The sequence below is a fragment of the Pelodiscus sinensis genome, unplaced genomic scaffold (genome assembly GCF_049634645.1).
Source record: "Pelodiscus sinensis isolate JC-2024 unplaced genomic scaffold, ASM4963464v1 ctg154, whole genome shotgun sequence".
Classification (NCBI taxonomy): Eukaryota; Metazoa; Chordata; order Testudines; family Trionychidae; genus Pelodiscus; species Pelodiscus sinensis.
In genome coordinates, this window is record NW_027465870.1 from 64,229 (window position 1) to 79,989 (window position 15,761).

Sequence of the window (15,761 nt, forward strand, 5' to 3'; positions counted from 1 at the left end):
GGGGTCGTGGCCCGGTTGCTATGGTGGAGGTCAGGGGTCATGGCCCGGTTGCTATGGTGGAGGTCAGGGGTCGTGGCCCCGTTGTTATGGCGCAGGTGTTAATGCATCTGGGAACAACGCACACGTTTAGCTACAATTACGTAGCCAATCGTTAGATCGGCAGCTACAGCCATGAGCCGTGGATTTAACCGGGATTAGTACACCCGACAGATTGCAACTCAACTTTTCCATTGACCTCCACGCCAGGTACTTTGTACAAAATTTGGTACAACAATGGTACAAATGGCTGTTGTCAAACATACAGTACCATAACAGGTCGGGGTCATGGCCTGGTTGCTATGGCATAGGTCAGGGGTCAGAATCTGGTTACCAAGGTGCAGGTCAGGGGTCATGGCCTAGTTGCTATGGCATAGGTCAGGGGTCAGAGTCTGGTTGCCAAGGTGCAGGTCAGGGGTCATGGCCTGGTTGCTATGGCATAGGTCAGGGGTCAGAGTCTGGTTACCAAGGTGCAGGTCAGGGGTCATGGCCTGGTTGCTATGGCATAGGTCAGGGGTCAGAGTCCGGTTACCAAGGTGCAGGTCAGGGTCATGGCCTGGTTGCTATGGCATAGGTCAGGGGTCAGAGTCTGGTTACCAAGGTGCAGGTCAGGGGTCATGGCCTGGTTGCTATGGCATAGGTCAGGGGTCAGAGTCTGGTTGCCAAGGTGCAGGTCAGGGGTCATGATCCAGTTGCCACGGTGTACGTCACATGTCAGCATCTGGTTGCTAAGGTGCAGGTCAAAGGTCATGGCCCGGTTGCTATGGCATGGGTTGGAGTCAGGGTGCGGTTGCCATGGTATACGTCATGGGTCAGGGCCTGGTTGCTATGGCGCAGGTCGGGGGTCAACACCACGGCGCCAAGAGCGCCGCCGGCGACGAGTATTATGGTCTGCCTGGCCCGGGTTCGGGCGCTACTTTCCCTGCGGCTGCGGAGGGATCAAGTTCCATCTCCGCCCCTTCCGTCAGCGCGCGGCCTCGCGCCTCCTTGCCCCGCCCCGAGCGAGTCCCGGCCGCGCAGGGATTCGGACGCGGTGACAGGGACACGCATGCGCAGAGCGGGCAGGGAGCAGGCCCCGAGCAGGCGGCAGCGGGAAGAGCTGAGCGCGGCGCGGCCGGTGAGGGGGGGGTCGGTGAGGGCGGGGGGACCACGGGGTGGGAGGCGGGGCCGGGGGGGAACTGGGGGGAGCAGGAGGCGGGGGGACCAGTTGGGCGGGGGGAAGTGGGGGAGCAGGGGGCGGGGGGAAGTGGGGGAGCAGTGGGAGGGGGGAGGGGCAGTGGGGGAGCAGGGGGCGGGGGGAAGTGGGAGGGGGCGGGGGGAAGTGGGGGAGCAGTGGGAGGGGGGAGGGGCAGCGGGGGGCGGGGGGCAGTGGGAGGGGGAGGGGCAGTGGGGGAGCAGGGGGAGGGGGGGAGCAGGGGGCGGGGGGCAGTGGGAGGGGGAGGGGCAGTGGGAGGGGGAGGGGCAGTGGGGGAGCAGGGGGAGGGGGGAGCAGGGGGTGCGGGGCAGTGGGAGGGGGGAGGGGCAGTGGGAGGGGGGCAGTGGGGGAGCAGGGGGCGGGGGGCAGTGGGAGGGGGGGGAGCAGGGGGCAGTGGGAGGGGGCAGAGGACGGACAGGGCTGCCGAGGCGTTGGCTCTCCTGAAGGAGATGGGAGGGGGGTGCAGCTGGGAAGCAAAACCCCAGGAAATGAGGAGTTTAGCTGGCCCCTAAGCCCGCTGGGTTATGGCAGGGGCGGGGGGGGGGGGAGGACACACGTGGCTGGAGGGAGTGTGTTTGTTGTGGGATCTAATGATCTGGCCTCTCTTTCCTCCAGCAGATCTCCCAAGATGACGCAGTTCCTGCCCCCCAACCTACTGGCGCTTTTTGCCCCCCGGGACCCCATCCCCTACCTGCCCCCACTGGAGAAGCTGCCTCATGAGAAACACCACAACCAGCCCTACTGTGGCATCGCACCGTACATCCGGGAGTTTGAGGTGAGCTCACCCCCCAGTAGGGCAGCGCTGATGGGGCGGGGAGGAGCTAGCTGCCTCCAACCCCCCTTTCTCTACTGTAGAGCTTCCTGGCTCCTCCATTTCTGCCCAACTCTGCCACTCACCCACTCAATGCCCTGCTAACATAATTCTCCCCCATCCAGGACCCACGCGATGCCCCTCCGCCCACCCGTGCCGAGACCCGTGAGGAGCGCATGGAGCGGAAGGTATGGCCACCTGCTAGCATAGGGGTCAGCCCACCCTTCCCAAGGCATGGGAGAGTTATCTGGGTCGCCCCACAAATAACCTGCTTCACTCTGTGTGGTGAAGGGCAGAGCTGCCAGGTTCTCTTCTGGCCACCCTTGGGTATCCCTTCTCCTATATAGTCTGGTGATTGAACCTTGGGGCTGGGAGCCAGGACTTCTGGGTCCTCTCCCTGGCCATTCTGTTGTTAACTCCGTGTGAGGACTTTGGGAGGAGTGCCTGGTGTCCCAGCCTGTGAATTGGGAGAAAAACACTGCGGCGAGTAGCGAGGAGGAAGCAGTGAATTCGGCAGCACTTTGAGAGTCTCAAGGGTGCTCATGGCTAAGGCTTCAGAGCCCCCCTTGAGTCCCATCCTGAGGTCCCTCTCTGGAGCATCATTGTGTGGAGTCCAGTCCTGTCATTCCTTCCTTCTGAGGTCCCTCTCTGGAGCATCATTGTGTGGAGTCCAGGCCTGTCACTCCTTCCTTTTCCTTCCTGCAGAGACGAGAGAAGATTGAACGGAGGCAGCAGGAGGTGGAGAACGAGTTGAAGATGTGTGAGTGGAGGGTCCCGTCCGGGGGGGGGGGGTTGCTCTGACTCCCACCTCAGGGGCAAGTCAGCAGCTGGGAGGGTGAACGTGGGCTCAGGGTGGCAGCAGTTTGTTTCCCTGCTATCCGTTCCATGTGCCTATTCCTGATCTCTCCCTCCCCAGGGGACCCGCACAATGACCCCAACGCCCAGGGAGATGCCTTCAAAACCCTCTTCGTAGCCAGAGTGGTAAGTTCCTTCTAACTGCCCACCGCCCCATCCACGGGCACCTGCTTCTCCCCAACCCTGGTAGCAGCCATCTCAGCCTGTGCTCTGCCCCACAGAACTACGACACAACAGAATCCAAGCTGAGAAGAGAATTCGAGGTCTATGGCCCCATCAAGCGGGTAAGAAGCTGCTGCCCACAGGCCTTGCCTACAATGAGCCTCAAGTAGCCCGTCGGTCACAGGCCGAGTCGTGCCCAGGGAGACGTGCCAGGCCCTGGTGGGAAAACCCTGGCAGACAGAGTCCACTTACAAAGCCCCCTTGTTCCCAGTGCAGCAGATTGGCCCTGGGGAAGTGACAGGGTCTTCAGGACAGATGAATGCTAGGGTGGGGTGGGTGGTCCCCTTGACTTGGGAGTCTGCAGATCCCTTGGGTCGTAGCCTCTGTGGACTCCTGGACTCTGGCAGCTCAGTGCTGAGACAGTGGCTGTAACGCACTCTCGTGCGTGGGGTTTGGCCAGGTACCTGCAGGGCTACGGTGGGGATCAGCTGCACCTGGAGATGGGACGCCGGACAGGTCCCTGCTCAGGGGTGAACCCCAAAGCCCTTGCTGTGGGGCTTGTTTGCTTGCTTGGGGATGGGAAGTCCCCTCCATCCTTCCCCGGTCTGGTTGGCAGGGCCCTTGGGGGTGTTCCTGGCTCCCCCATTCTAGACCACTCCTCCCCAAAGGCTGTAATGAAGTTGGTGTGCCCTGCACCCCAGTTGGTGCTTGAGCTCCTCCCGCTGGCGTGCCAGGTGTTAACTAAGATGACAGAAGGTGCTATGGGGCAGTGGCTTGTGTCAAACTGAAGCTGAGGCTAAGCAGTGTGTGTTGGCACAGGGGAGCCGTTTCTGGGTCAGTAACTTGCTTCCTGCCCTCCCCAGATCTACATGGTGTACAGCAAGCGTTCTGGGAAGCCACGCGGCTACGCCTTCATAGAGTACGAACACGAGCGAGACATGCACTGTAAGTACCGCCCCTGCCTGGGCCTCTTTGCTTCTCCCTAAAGCGCATGTTTTCCGTCTCCATGCAATCCCGTTCCCGGCCCTCAAGCTCCCGGAGGTAAGTAATGGAGCACAGGGCCGGCATGGGGCCGGCGCATACCCAGCTTCCACTACCTGCTCCCTGGGGGGCGGGCGAGAGCAGCCATCAGGGCGCCTCCTGCCCCCACGGAGCTTGAGATCAATGGCAGCAGCAGGGTCAGGGGCTCGCAGTGTCGGCCATCCGTGGGTTAATGCTCCTGCGGGGTCCCCCTGCCTCCCATAACTGCAGATTCATGTAATCAGGGGTGCTGCTGGTCGTGGTGTGTGTGTGAGAGAGTGCGTGTGCTCCGGTGGGCAGTGGTTATGCTCAGGCCCCCCCCCCCCAACAACTGGCCTTCACGAACCTGCCCCCACCCCAAGGCTGAGCCCAAGAGAGGCACAGCTGGGGGGGGGGGGGCTTGGCTCAAGGGGGGGGCCAGGGCAGGCCCTCGCGAGCTGTTGCGGAAGCAGGCGGCCGCGCTGCGGTGACGGTTGTGTCTTGACTCTAGCGACTGTGTTGTGAGCGCTGCGTCGGGAGGAGGGGTGTATTAATTCTGTGTTCTTGTTGTCACTGCAGCCACCTTTCTGATGGCTATTGCCACTGCTGGCTTGCAGCTGATGTAATGCTCCCCCATACAACACCTCAGTGTATGGTTGGTATAAGGGTTTGTATGTTGGTAAGAATTCACAGCACCCCTACACCTACACACCAGCCAGGGCCCAGCAGCGGTAGGCACTTGCGTGCTCAGAGCAGCTCCTGCCGGGGCAGGGGACCGGAGATGCTTGCACTCTCGTCCGGTTTCCGCTCTCTTGCCGGGTGGAGACCGGAGGGTGGGGTGCAGGCTCCGAATTCCCACCAGAAGTAGTGAAGGCAGCCAGGGCAGGGCTGTGTCCTTTGCTTCCATGTGGCTGATGAAGCAGGACTCGAATACGTCCCAGGGCTGGGTTTCAGTCCTGTCCCCTCGTCAGCGCTGCTGAGGGGGAGCTCACAGCATTGGCTGCGTCGTTCTCACTCTGAATCCCCCAATGCCACCAGAGCCCAGGCAGTGTGCTAATCCCCGTCCCGGCCTCCAGCTGGAGGCACGCTCTGCTGGAAACTCCCAGCTCCCCCGTCTCCCTTGGGGGTCTCACTGCCCAGGCCCTGCGGGTCTGAGGCAGCCCCTGAAGTGCTGTGAGCTTTGTCACATTCGAGCGGGGAGGGGAATATTCGAGTCCTGCCGTGAGCCGCGAGATGAGGTCGAATAGCTCCTCCGACTGCCCCGGCACAGGCAGCCGTTGCAGCGCCCTCACGTGGGGCCCGGTTGGGGCCTCAGTCTCTGCTGAGCCTCGGACTGGTGCCCCGCAGCTCACAGAGACAGGCCCCTGCCATGGACTGGAAGGGTTGGCATGCAGGCAGGCGGTACATTTAATGGTAGTCACATCACACTCCCTAGCCAGGGCCCTGCCCACCCTGTAATGCTGCCCGTGGGGGCTGGGGGCTGGGCTTTGAGGACCCGCCCGCCCTGGGCGCTGGCTGCTGAGTTCTCTGGCGGCCCCTCCTGGAGGGGTGAGAGCACGGGGAGGAGGGGGGAGCAGCCTTGAGGGGCATCCCGAAGAGCTCCAGCCGCTTTGGCTCTCCGGATCAGACTGTGCAGGGGGATGGGGCTGTGGTTCCCGCGTGAGCTCTCACGTCCTGGCCCCAGCAGCTGTGCTGCCAACCTCTGGACCGGGGGAGGGTGCAGGGCTAGGCTGAACTTTGCTCCCAGCTGGCCTGTGGGAGGAAGCCAGGGATCTGTGGCGGGTGCTGCCAAGGGATCTCAGGGATCCAGCGTCCCTTTGAGCCCAGCCCGGAGCGATGTGAGCGCAGGGGAGTGGAGCAGCCGGCCGAGGCTCAGTGGCGAGGAGGAGAGGGTCTGTCAGGGTGTCTTGGTAGAAAGGTGAATGTAAGGTTGGTCTCAGGTAAGCCACGGCCTCTCCTGGCCGGGACCAGCACCACAGACGAACAGTCCTGGGACGGGACCCCTGCCTGCTCGGGAGCACCGGGCCAGCGAGGAGCCCGTAGCCAGGGCAGCACAGGTTCTCCCTCTCCCCTGGGGGTGTGCTGTGTTGGCATCGGGGACTCCCCGGGGGCCGAGTTTCCCCACAAGTGCCTTGGACGGAGGTGGTTGGGGGTGGGGCCTGTCCCTGTGGCTAGGGCGCTCTGCTAGGCTGAGCGAACAGCTGTCCCCCCTTGCCAGCCAGCCAGCCAGCTGGCAACGAGGGGCCAGGGCAGGGAAGGAATCCTGCCACGGCCCCCCGGGCAGGCTGGGAGGGGGCTGCACGCTGAGGCAATGTGGGGCTGGTAAGTGTCCCCTAAGTGCTGTCGCACCCCAGCTCCTGTGGGGTGCAGGAGGGGGGCGGGGGACTGTGCCTCCTTTGGGGGTGCACCTACGCCGCTGCCAGGACAGGTAAGGCAGCGAGGTGTCGCTGGGCAGCCACGCCACTGCCCCCAAATGCCAGTGCCTCGGCCGGGGGCACGGGGCGGAGCCCGGCCTCTCACGCCCACGCTAGCAGCCTGACGCGTTGAGTTGAGGCGCTAAGTTGAAATGTTTTGTAAGTAGTTTCTCCAGGTAAACGCTTTTATTTCCTTCTCGTGAGCGGTGCCCACCTAGCGCCCCCTCCTCCCCCCGTTGCCTCGGCGCCACCTGTAGCCGCCACGTAGCGATCTGTAGTCTGTTCCTCTGGTGACGACAGGCGGGGAGCAGCGGGGGCAATGCCAGCCAGGTGTCAGACTGGAAAACCTTTGCGCGGTGCCACCCCTCGGTTGTACACAGATTCCTCCCCCTCCTTCCTGTAGGTGTAATACCCCCTGCTTTGGGGGGGCTGCATGGCGGATTGGGGGTTAGCTGGCTGGCTGGGGTGGGGGGCAGCAGCCGTGGGCTTTCTGTGCCCCCTCTCGCAGGGGTCCCACGCAGTGAGCGTGGCGTGGGGAAGAGCGGGGCAAATGCAGGTATCTGATGTGTCAGTAACCTTCCTTTCCTTGCAGCTCTGGGGGGCGAGGGGCTGCCCCCTTCACCCTGCAGCTGTGGCTTGCGGGTCTCCAGCCTCGATGGAGTTGGGGCGTCCTGGGCTGCCAAAGACTAGGCAGCAAGCTGTGGGAGGGGGGCCTCAAGGCAAGCCACTCTACAGCAGGGCGGGGCAGCCCCTCAGCCGGCTCTGGGGAGCCATGGGGCAGGTGGGCGGGGGGGGGGGAGCTGTGTGTGTCCAGGAGGGGGCGGGCGGGCTTGAGTGAGAGGTTGGTGCTAACAGTGGCGCCCCCTCCACCCTTGTGGACACCCCACTGTGTTACAGCGGCATACAAACATGCAGACGGCAAGAAAATTGATGGCAGGAGAGTGCTGGTGGACGTGGAGAGAGGCCGGACAGTCAAGGGTTGGCGCCCCCGCAGGCTGGGTGAGTACCTGCCAGAACCTGGGGGGGGGGCGCGCCACGGATCAGGTCTGCGGCTCTGTGCGTAGCCTCTAAGGCCATGGTCACCAACAGGTCGATCGCGAGCTACTGGTCGCTCGCGAGGTGTCCTGTCCGCCCCGCCCCCATTTCCCTCCTACCCCCCAGAAGCCCCACTACTTACCTCAAGAGGTAGTGTTGGCTTCAGAAGTCCCGCAGCTTAGCGCCACTTCCGGCAATTCCAGAAGTGCACTAGCTGCTCTGCCGGCCTCCTGCACCGCACAGGGGGGTGAGTCAGCCCCGCGGGAGGCGCGCAGGGGGTTTCCCGGCGTGCGCGCGGGGTTGGCCCCGGAGCAAGCGTTTGCGTGCGCCTTCCCGGCACGGGGACAAGTGCTTGCGGGGCTTCCCTGCGCGGGGGGAGGGGAGGGTCATGTGCGTGCGGGGCTTTCTTGCACGGGGGGGGGGGGGTGCTGGCCCCGGGGCAGGCACGCGCTGATTTCCCTGGCGGGGGGAGGGGGGGAATGCTGGGAGGGGGGAGATGTAGGGGACTCTCTGCCTCCATTGGACCCCACTCTCCAGCCCCCACTCCGGAGCCACAGAACTCGGTCCCCACTCCCCTGGCCTCAGCCACAGAACTCGGTCCCCACTCTCCTGTCCCCAGCTACAGAACTCTGTCCCTATTCCCGTCCCCACTTCCTGAACTCTGTGCCCACTGGCGCCCTCTCCCCTGCTGCAGGACACTGTCCTCTCCCCTCCCAGCACCCTGTTCCCTCTCCCCTGCCCCCAGCCGCAGTACTGTCCCCCAAAATGTATAATTATAAATGCTTCATTTTAGATTTAAATAGCATGAATAAAAACAGACCATTTATTTCATAACTATAAACACGTTATTTTAATTGTATGTATCGCATAATTTAAAAATAAACTTTATCAGAGTGTGTAAGTAAGGGCTGGGGATAGCAAGTGATGGACAGGAGGAGAATAGAGAGGGCGGGGCTTCCAGGAAGGGGCGGGGCGGTAGATCTTCCCTGTTCTGAAATGTAAAAAGTGATCTTGGGTGTAAAAAGGTTGGAGACCACCGCTCTAAGGAGTCTGCCCCATGGCGCCTGCTGCCACTGCCCTGCCCCCCTCAGCGCCCCCACGGGCAAGGCCAGGGCAGGTGTTGATTTGGTCCCGTTCACAGAGTGGGGAGCCCTGCAGGCCCCTCCCGGGACATGGCGTTCGATAACTCCGCTTTCTTCGTAGGCGGTGGCTTGGGGGGCACCCGGAGGGGTGGTGCCGACGTCAACATCAGGCATTCTGGCCGCGACGACACCTCCAGATACGATGAACGGTGAGTGGGGGGCAGCCCCCATTGGGTGCGGAGGGCTGCAGGAGTGTCTGCAGTGCCCCTGCTGGCCGGAGGGGTGGGGCTTTCTAGGTGCATTGTGGGAGTGGGGAGTATTGTGGGCCTGTCTGGGAGCGGGAGGGGCTGCAGAGCTGATGGGGCGCGCAGCCTGGGCCCGCTGTTAACGCCCACGGGCCCCTCTCCTTGCAGGGAGCGGGAACGGGAGCGCGACAGGCGGGACCGGAGCCGGGAACGGGACAAGGAGCGGGAGCGTCGGCGCAGCCGGTCCAGGGAGCGCCGGCGCCGTACCCGCAGCCGGGAGAAGGAGGAGCGGAAGCGGAGCCAGGAGCGCAGCAAGGACAAGGACAAGGAGCGGGAGCGCAAGCGGCGCAGCCGCAGCCGGGATCGCAAGCGGGACAGGGAGCGGGAGCGGGAGAAGAAGGAGGAGCTGCCCGAGGGGGGGGATGCCCAGGCGGAGGAGGTGCCGCTGGGCGAGCTGGGCATGGACAGGCTGGAGCTGAAGCTGGAGGGCGAGGAGAAGGGCAGGGAGCGGGACAGGGAGCGGGAGCGGGACCGCCGGCGCAGCCACCGGGACCGCGACAGGGAGCGGGACCGCGACCGGGAGCGCCGGCGGGACCGCGACCGGGACCGGGAGCACAAGCGGGAGCGGGGGGAGCGGGGCGAGCGCGGCGCCGAGAAGCGGGATGAGCGGCCTGGCCAGGACAACGGCATGGCTGAGCCGCTGGAGGAGACCAGCCAGGACATGTTCCTGGACCAGGAGTCCATGCAGTCCGGAGATGGCTACATGTCCACAGAGAACGGGTACCTGATGGAGCCCCCCCTGGAGTGACGGGGCAGCCCCCGGCCGGCCTGGCCTCTCCCTCCCCTTTTTATTTTAGGTGGGTAAGTTTGTCCCCCCGTTTCTGTAGCGTGACTCCCCCACCCCGACGTCTGTATAGAGCCCTGGGCGGCTGCACCTGCTTTTCTTTAACCACAATAAAGGGGTTTTGATGTTTCTGTGCTGTGCTGGGGTCGCGTGCGGGGGGCTGTGGCTAGGCAGAGCAGGGCTGTGGGCACCGGCACCTCGGGCAGCCCTGCGGGCAGGCGGGCTGGAGCTCTGCCCTCAAGGAGCAGCCTTGAATTGTGGACACGAGGTGGACGATCCAGCCGTGTGTCATCAGCCCAAGGACCCTCTGGGCCGGATCCCTCTGTTGTCACCCCAGACTGTGGTGCAGGCAGCTCAGCTGATTACCCCCCCCATCCAGGGTCCCTACCTCCCAGGCGTGTTTCCCAGCCCGTGTGCTCTGCCCTCTAGCTGTTACGCTGCTGGCTGCGGGGTGCCCCTTGCCTGTCCCCGACCTGATCCCTGCAGCGTTCCTAGGCCCTCTCTGCAGCCCGTGCCCAGTGAGCGCTAGGAGCGAGTGCAGGGCCTTGGAGGGGGCCGTGCTGGTCCCCAGCCCCCGGGGTGGAGCGTTGCAGCTTCCCCCCAGGCCCCACTATTGGCCCACGTTCCTCATTCGCTCTGAGGCCAAAGGGGAGAAGAGAGGCCCAGCCCTGCACACCCATCCCAGGGGGACGGCAGGTCTGGCCACAGCCGTGGGGCTGGAGGGAGGCAAGATGTGCCAGGCTCCTGCCTGGCCTTTCCCACCCCCCAGCTGCTGAGTGGGGTGGGCTCTGCCCCCCCCCCCTCCTATCCACCACACACTCCCGTGGCTGCTCTCTGGACAGAGGCACGGTGGGGGTCCCCCATGGGGGAGCAAGCTGAGTGGGGGGGGTGGATGGCACAGCCTGGGCCCTGAGGGGGAGAAGGGGGGGCAGGGGTCTGCTGCTGGGCTGGGGGTAGGGTTGACCCCGGAGGGGGGAGGGGGTGGAAGGTTGGGGGCAGAGGCTATCGGGCTGCAAACCGCCCCCCCTCCCTAAGCCCGGCCCCTTGTGCGTCTTCACACCCCCCCCCCGACACGGAGCCCGCGTGTGCGGCCGAACATGCGCGCGCCCCGCGCCCACGTGCGCGCAGAGCAACCCCCCCCCGCCGGGTGTGAGTCCGAGACTCTTCCCCCCCCCCTCGCCGGTGCAACGTGGGGCGGGGCCGGTGCGTGAAGATGGCAGCGCTGAGCAGCGAGCCGCTGGGGCTGGAGCGGGGTAAGGGGCCGCGGGCAGGTGCACGGGGCGGGGGGGGCAGGACCCGTGCGCCGGGGGGGAGGGCGCTAGGGCAGGCGGGGGCTCGGAGATGCCTGGGGCAGGTGCGGGGGGTGCTGGGGCAGCAGTGGCTGGGGGGGCTCAGGGAGACGCGGGGGGGCAGGCAGTTAGTTTTGGGGGGGGTCTCTGCCCCCCTGTGACGCCCCCCCCAAACCGTGCAGACGTGGCGCGTGCGGTGGAGCTGCTGGAGCGGTTGCAGCGAAGCGGGGAGCTGCCCCCCCACAAGCTGCAGACCCTGCAGCGAGTTCTGCAGAGCAAGTTCTGCTTGGCCATCCGCGAGGTGAGACCCCCCCATTGCCCTGTGCAGCCCCCCCATTGCCCTGTGCAGCCCCCCCCAAGTGCCCTGGCAGCCCCCCCATTCCCCTGTGCATCCCACCTGTGCATTGTGCATTCCCTGCACCTGCCTCAGCCCCCCTGCACCCCAACCCCATGCTGCGTCTCCCCCCCCCCCCCCCCCCCGGCACAGTCGCTGCAGCTGCCTGAACCCCTACTCTGTCCCCAGCACCGTGTCCCTGCAGAGGCTCCTGCCCGGCCCCCTCTCCCTTCACCTCCAGGGGGTTCCACCCCCACACGCGACCTGTACCCCGGGAATCCCCTCACCACACCCCATTTTGCACCCCCAGGGGCTTCGTCTCCTGCTTGGCCCCCTAGGGGAACCCCGTCTCCACACTGAGTCCACTGCAGCCCCCGTGCCCTGGCCCAGCCCCCCCCCCCATCTCCCTTCCCCTGGCATTCGATGGTCACTGTCCGGACTTCTGGGATCCCCAGCCCTCGCCCTGACAGCCCCTCCTCCTCGTCTCCACCACCAGGTTTATGAGCAGCTCTATGACACGCTGGAGATCGCGGGCAGCGCCGAGATCCGGGCCCATGCCACGGCCAAGGTACTTCTGCCCCCTGAGATCTGGGCCTAGGTGTGCCCTGGGGACCCTCTGCCCCCGATATCTGGCCCAAGGTATTGTCCTGGACACCCCAAGATGTGGGCCGAGGTAACCCCCTCCCCCCAGGAATCCTGCCTCCTGGGTTTTGGGACCCTGTGAAATCGGAACCTAAGTAACCCCCTGGGAATCCCGACTCCCTCCCCACCGGAGACCCTCTGGCTCCTGGGATCTGGGCCTAGGTCCTGCCCCCCAGGGATCCGAGCTGCCCCTGAGGCCTGGGCCTAACCTTAGGGACTGGGGCAGAGGTGCGGGGCGTAGGGTCCCTCCGCCTGCCCCCCCCCCCCAGCACCCTGGGTCTCTGCCCGCAGGCCACGGTGGCGGCGTTCGCGGCAAGCGAGGGCCACGCCCACCCCCGGGTGGTGGAGCTGCCCAAGACGGACGAGGGGCTCGGGTTCAACATCATGGGCGGCAAGGAACAGAACTCACCCATCTACATCTCCCGCGTCATCCCTGGCGGCGTGGCCGACCGGCACGGAGGCCTCAAGCGGGGCGACCAGCTGCTGTCTGTCAACGGCGTGGTGAGCGGGGGAGCTCGGGGGCGGCTGGACTGAGGGCGCAGGGAAACTGAGGCAGCGAGCGGGGGAGGGCATCCGCGGCGGGAGCGTCCGTCCCCTCTGACCCTGCCACGTGTCCGTCTGTCCGGCGGTGCAGAGCGTGGAGGGGGAGCAGCACGAGAAGGCGGTGGAGCTGCTGAAGGCGGCGCAGGGCACCGTGAAGCTGGTCGTGCGCTACACGCCCAAGGTGCTGGAGGAGATGGAGGCCCGCTTCGAGAAGATGCGCACGGCCCGCCGGCGCCAGCAGCACCATAGCTACTCGTAAGGGCCCCCCGAGCCCCCCCTCACCCCCTGCAGGGGCCAGCAGTACCCACAGCTACTCATAAGAGCCCCCCAAACCCTCCAAATCCCCCTACATCACCAGTGGCACCGCAGCTATTTGTGAGGGAAGCTTCCCCCCAAGCTCCCCAACCGCCCCGATTCCTCCTCACATCCTCCCCAACCCCCCCACTGGCGCCAGCAGCACCACAGCTACTCGTAAGAGCCCCCCCCCACATTCCCCGCCACTGGCGCCAGCACCCTGCTACACCTAAGGGCCTCCCAAATCTCCCGGTACCAGCACCCCAAAATCTCGCTGCTCCCCCCGGTTTCTGCTGCGACTCATGTCTCCCTCTGTTCTCTCCCCAGGTCTCTGGAGTCGCGGGGATAACCCCTGTCAGGTCCCGTGCTGGGGAGGCTGGGCCCCCGCCCGGCCTCCCACATCTCCCCCCAGTTTTTCTGTGGAGCTGGGTCTATTTATCGGGACCACACCGGCCCTGCCGTGAACCGTATTTATTTATTCCCCTATTTAAAACTGCCCCTTGTGCGTGAGCCGGTGGGAATCCGGCACCCGAGACTCTGGTGGTCGGGGGGGGGGGGAGGGCTCTGCTGAAGGCAGGGAAGGGGGGGGAATCCCGGAGAAATGCACTGCCCCCAAACCACCCACTGTACGGGATTCGCCTTCACTTCCTGTCCCAAATTCTTGTGTGTCTTTGCCCCTCGACCCATCCCAGTGCCAAGCGAGGGGTCCCCGTGTGCCCAGCCCAGAGGGGCCGTGTCCCGGTGCTGGGCGAGGGGTCCGCGTCTGCCCTGTCCCTGCACCCCACCCCAGAAGGGCCCTGATCCAGTATGTGTTTATGGTGCAGTTCAGTGAGTGGCCACCAGGTGGCGAACTCGCTGCTTGGGGGGGTGGGGGATCACTGGGGTATGTCCTGTGTAGGGTGTTAGTGCCCCTCTCTCCGGCCAGCAGCTCGGCCCCGGCCCCCCACCCCTGCCGGTGCCCCTAGCTCCTGCCTCCAGCTCTGCTGGTGCCCCTCACTCCTGCCAGAAGCCCCTGCCCCCCCCAAGCTCTGTCCCCCCAGCCCTGCTGGTGCCCCTCACTCCCAACCTGCAGCATCATTTCTGGTCCCTGACATCCCCCATAGCTCCCTTCTCCTGCCCCTTCCAGGGCAGGTGGGGCTGAGCTCCCTGCCTGCTCCCCAGGTGAGCTGGGGGTGGGAAATGGAGCTTGGGAATCAGGGATGCGCCCCTCCCTCAGTGAGTCACCCCCCTCAAGTCTGTTTTTCTGGTTTGGCTGCTGAGTCTGCCAGGGAACTACAAGGGTGAGATTCCCAGGGAGGGAGTCAGAGGGTGCGGCTGGGAGCCAGGACTCCTGGGTTCTCTCTTGGCTCTGGGAGGGGAGTGGAGGCTAGTGGTTAGAGCAGGGGGGGGTGCTGAGAGCCAGGACTCCTGGGTTCTCTCTTGGCTCTGGGAGGGGAGTGGAGGCTAGTGGTTAGAGCAGGGGGGGTGCTGAGAGCCAGGACTCCTGGGTTCTCTCTTGGCTCTGGGAGGGGAGTGGAGGCTAGTGGTTAGAGCAGGGGGGGGTGCTGGGAGCCAGGACTCCTGGGTTCTCTCTTGGCTCTGGGAGGGGAGTGGAGGCTAGTGGTTAGAGCAGGGGGGTGCTGGGAGCCAGGACTCCTGGGTTCTCTCTTGGCTCTGGGAGGGAAGGGGAGCCAACGGGTGCCTCCCGCTCTCAGTCCCTGCTGTCTGTCCCTCTTCCAGTCACAAACGTTCGTGCCCTTTGCTGCGGCTCCCGCCTCTGCTGGAAGAAGGGGGGGCTGCCTGACTGTGAATAAAACGATGCGACTGAGTCTGGGGTGTGCATGTCTGTGTCCTTTGTGCCTCGATCCCGGGGTGGCCGCAGTCCCTGCTCGCGGAGCATGACCCCCAGGGGGCAAAGGGGGACTCGCTGGGGCGAGTGGAGAGGTGATTTCACTTCTGGCTCTGGCTGTGGGGCAGCCGCTCCCGCTGTGTGGGGAAGGGATGTTTGCTCCAGGCTCTGTCCGTCTGCCTGCGGCAGGGCTAACGCCATCCTCGGCCCCAGTGTAGAATCAGGTAGCTAATGAGGTGGCCGTTTTTCCCAGACCAGGAGGTTGTTCCCTAGCTTGCTCCCCGGACCCTGGGGGAGCTGCCTCCGGTGGGCTGACAGCCCTGCCCTGGGCCACACAGGAGCCAACTCAGGGCTGGGGGGGTGAGGGCCACAGCCAGGTGGTCCTAGGCAGGGGGAGGTTTCTGGGGTTCATGGAGTTAGCAAGGAGAGGGCATGGAGCTGGGGGGCCCTCCCTCCCTGGTCCCCCACCGTGGGGCGGAGAGAAACCCAACCCCCCGGGGACCTGACCCTGCGGGGCCAGGCTGGTACCCACACAGCGGTGTTTCCAGGGATGCTGGCTCGGGGGCAGGAAGTGCAATGTGGGGCAAGCCCTCCCCCCCCCCCCCGGGTGGGTTGGACAGGCTGGTGCTACCTGCCTCCACCCTAGAACCATCCCCCAATCTTTGCACCCCCTAGGCAGCCTGCCCCAAGTTTGCTGGGACAATTCCCTGGGGGGGGGAGGTTTCCCAGAGCAGGGGACTGGAGCAATTCGGGGGGGGGATAATTCCCGGGGGGATGCATTTCCTGGAGGGGGGGCTGGGATAATTCCCGGGGGGATGCATTTCCTGGAGGGGGGGGCTGGGATAATTCCCGGGGGGGATGCATTTCCCCAGGGGGCGGGGTTGGGGCAATTCCCCGGCGTGTGATTTGCCCCTATGCCCCCCTCCCGCCCGCCGCACACCGGATGACATCATCCTAAAAGTGAGCCCCGCCTCCCGGACTCCCTCATTGGCTCCCCCGCCCGGCAGCCCCTCAGCCATTGGCCGCCGGACCCCGGCGCTCGGAGCCGCCCCCTCCCACCCCCGCGCCTGGGAGGGACTTTGCGGCCGCCCCGGGCTCTGGCGGCCGCCCATTGGCGAGGCGGCCCGTCCTTCAGGGTTCCCTTAAAGGGGCC

The 15,761-nt window shown here is 65.2% G+C and overlaps 2 protein-coding genes across 5 annotated transcripts; both read left to right on the plus strand.

Annotated features, from left to right (window-relative positions):
- Positions 1–999: 999 nt before the first annotated feature.
- Positions 1,000–9,807, plus strand: SNRNP70 (small nuclear ribonucleoprotein U1 subunit 70). Of its 3 annotated transcripts, none has more exons than XM_075915856.1 (10): positions 1,000–1,153; positions 1,847–2,006; positions 2,168–2,230; positions 2,748–2,802; positions 2,959–3,023; positions 3,119–3,181; positions 3,923–4,004; positions 7,370–7,471; positions 8,711–8,798; positions 9,003–9,807. In XM_075915856.1, the coding sequence occupies exons 2-10, from the start codon at positions 1,860–1,862 to the stop codon at positions 9,640–9,642; spliced, it is 1,305 nt and encodes a 434-aa protein (XP_075771971.1). In that variant the 5' UTR covers positions 1,000–1,153; positions 1,847–1,859; the 3' UTR covers positions 9,643–9,807. The 3 variants fall into 3 exon arrangements, with proteins under 3 accessions (XP_075771971.1, XP_075771972.1, XP_075771973.1); XM_075915857.1 differs by having other exon boundaries at positions 1,002–1,153; positions 1,850–2,006; XM_075915858.1 differs by lacking the exons at positions 1,000–1,153; positions 1,847–2,006; positions 2,168–2,230; ... (2 more) ...; positions 3,119–3,181; positions 3,923–4,004 and adding an exon at positions 4,680–7,191.
- Positions 9,808–10,778: 971 nt separating this feature from the next.
- Positions 10,779–14,588, plus strand: LIN7B (lin-7 cell polarity scaffold B). Of its 2 annotated transcripts, XM_075915863.1 has the most exons (6): positions 10,779–10,931; positions 11,150–11,268; positions 11,798–11,869; positions 12,235–12,444; positions 12,578–12,741; positions 13,108–14,588. In XM_075915863.1, the coding sequence occupies exons 1-6, from the start codon at positions 10,892–10,894 to the stop codon at positions 13,127–13,129; spliced, it is 627 nt and encodes a 208-aa protein (XP_075771978.1). In that variant the 5' UTR covers positions 10,779–10,891; the 3' UTR covers positions 13,130–14,588. The 2 variants fall into 2 exon arrangements, with proteins under 2 accessions (XP_075771978.1, XP_075771977.1); XM_075915862.1 differs by lacking the exon at positions 10,779–10,931 and having other exon boundaries at positions 10,985–11,268.
- Positions 14,589–15,761: the final 1,173 nt, after the last annotated feature.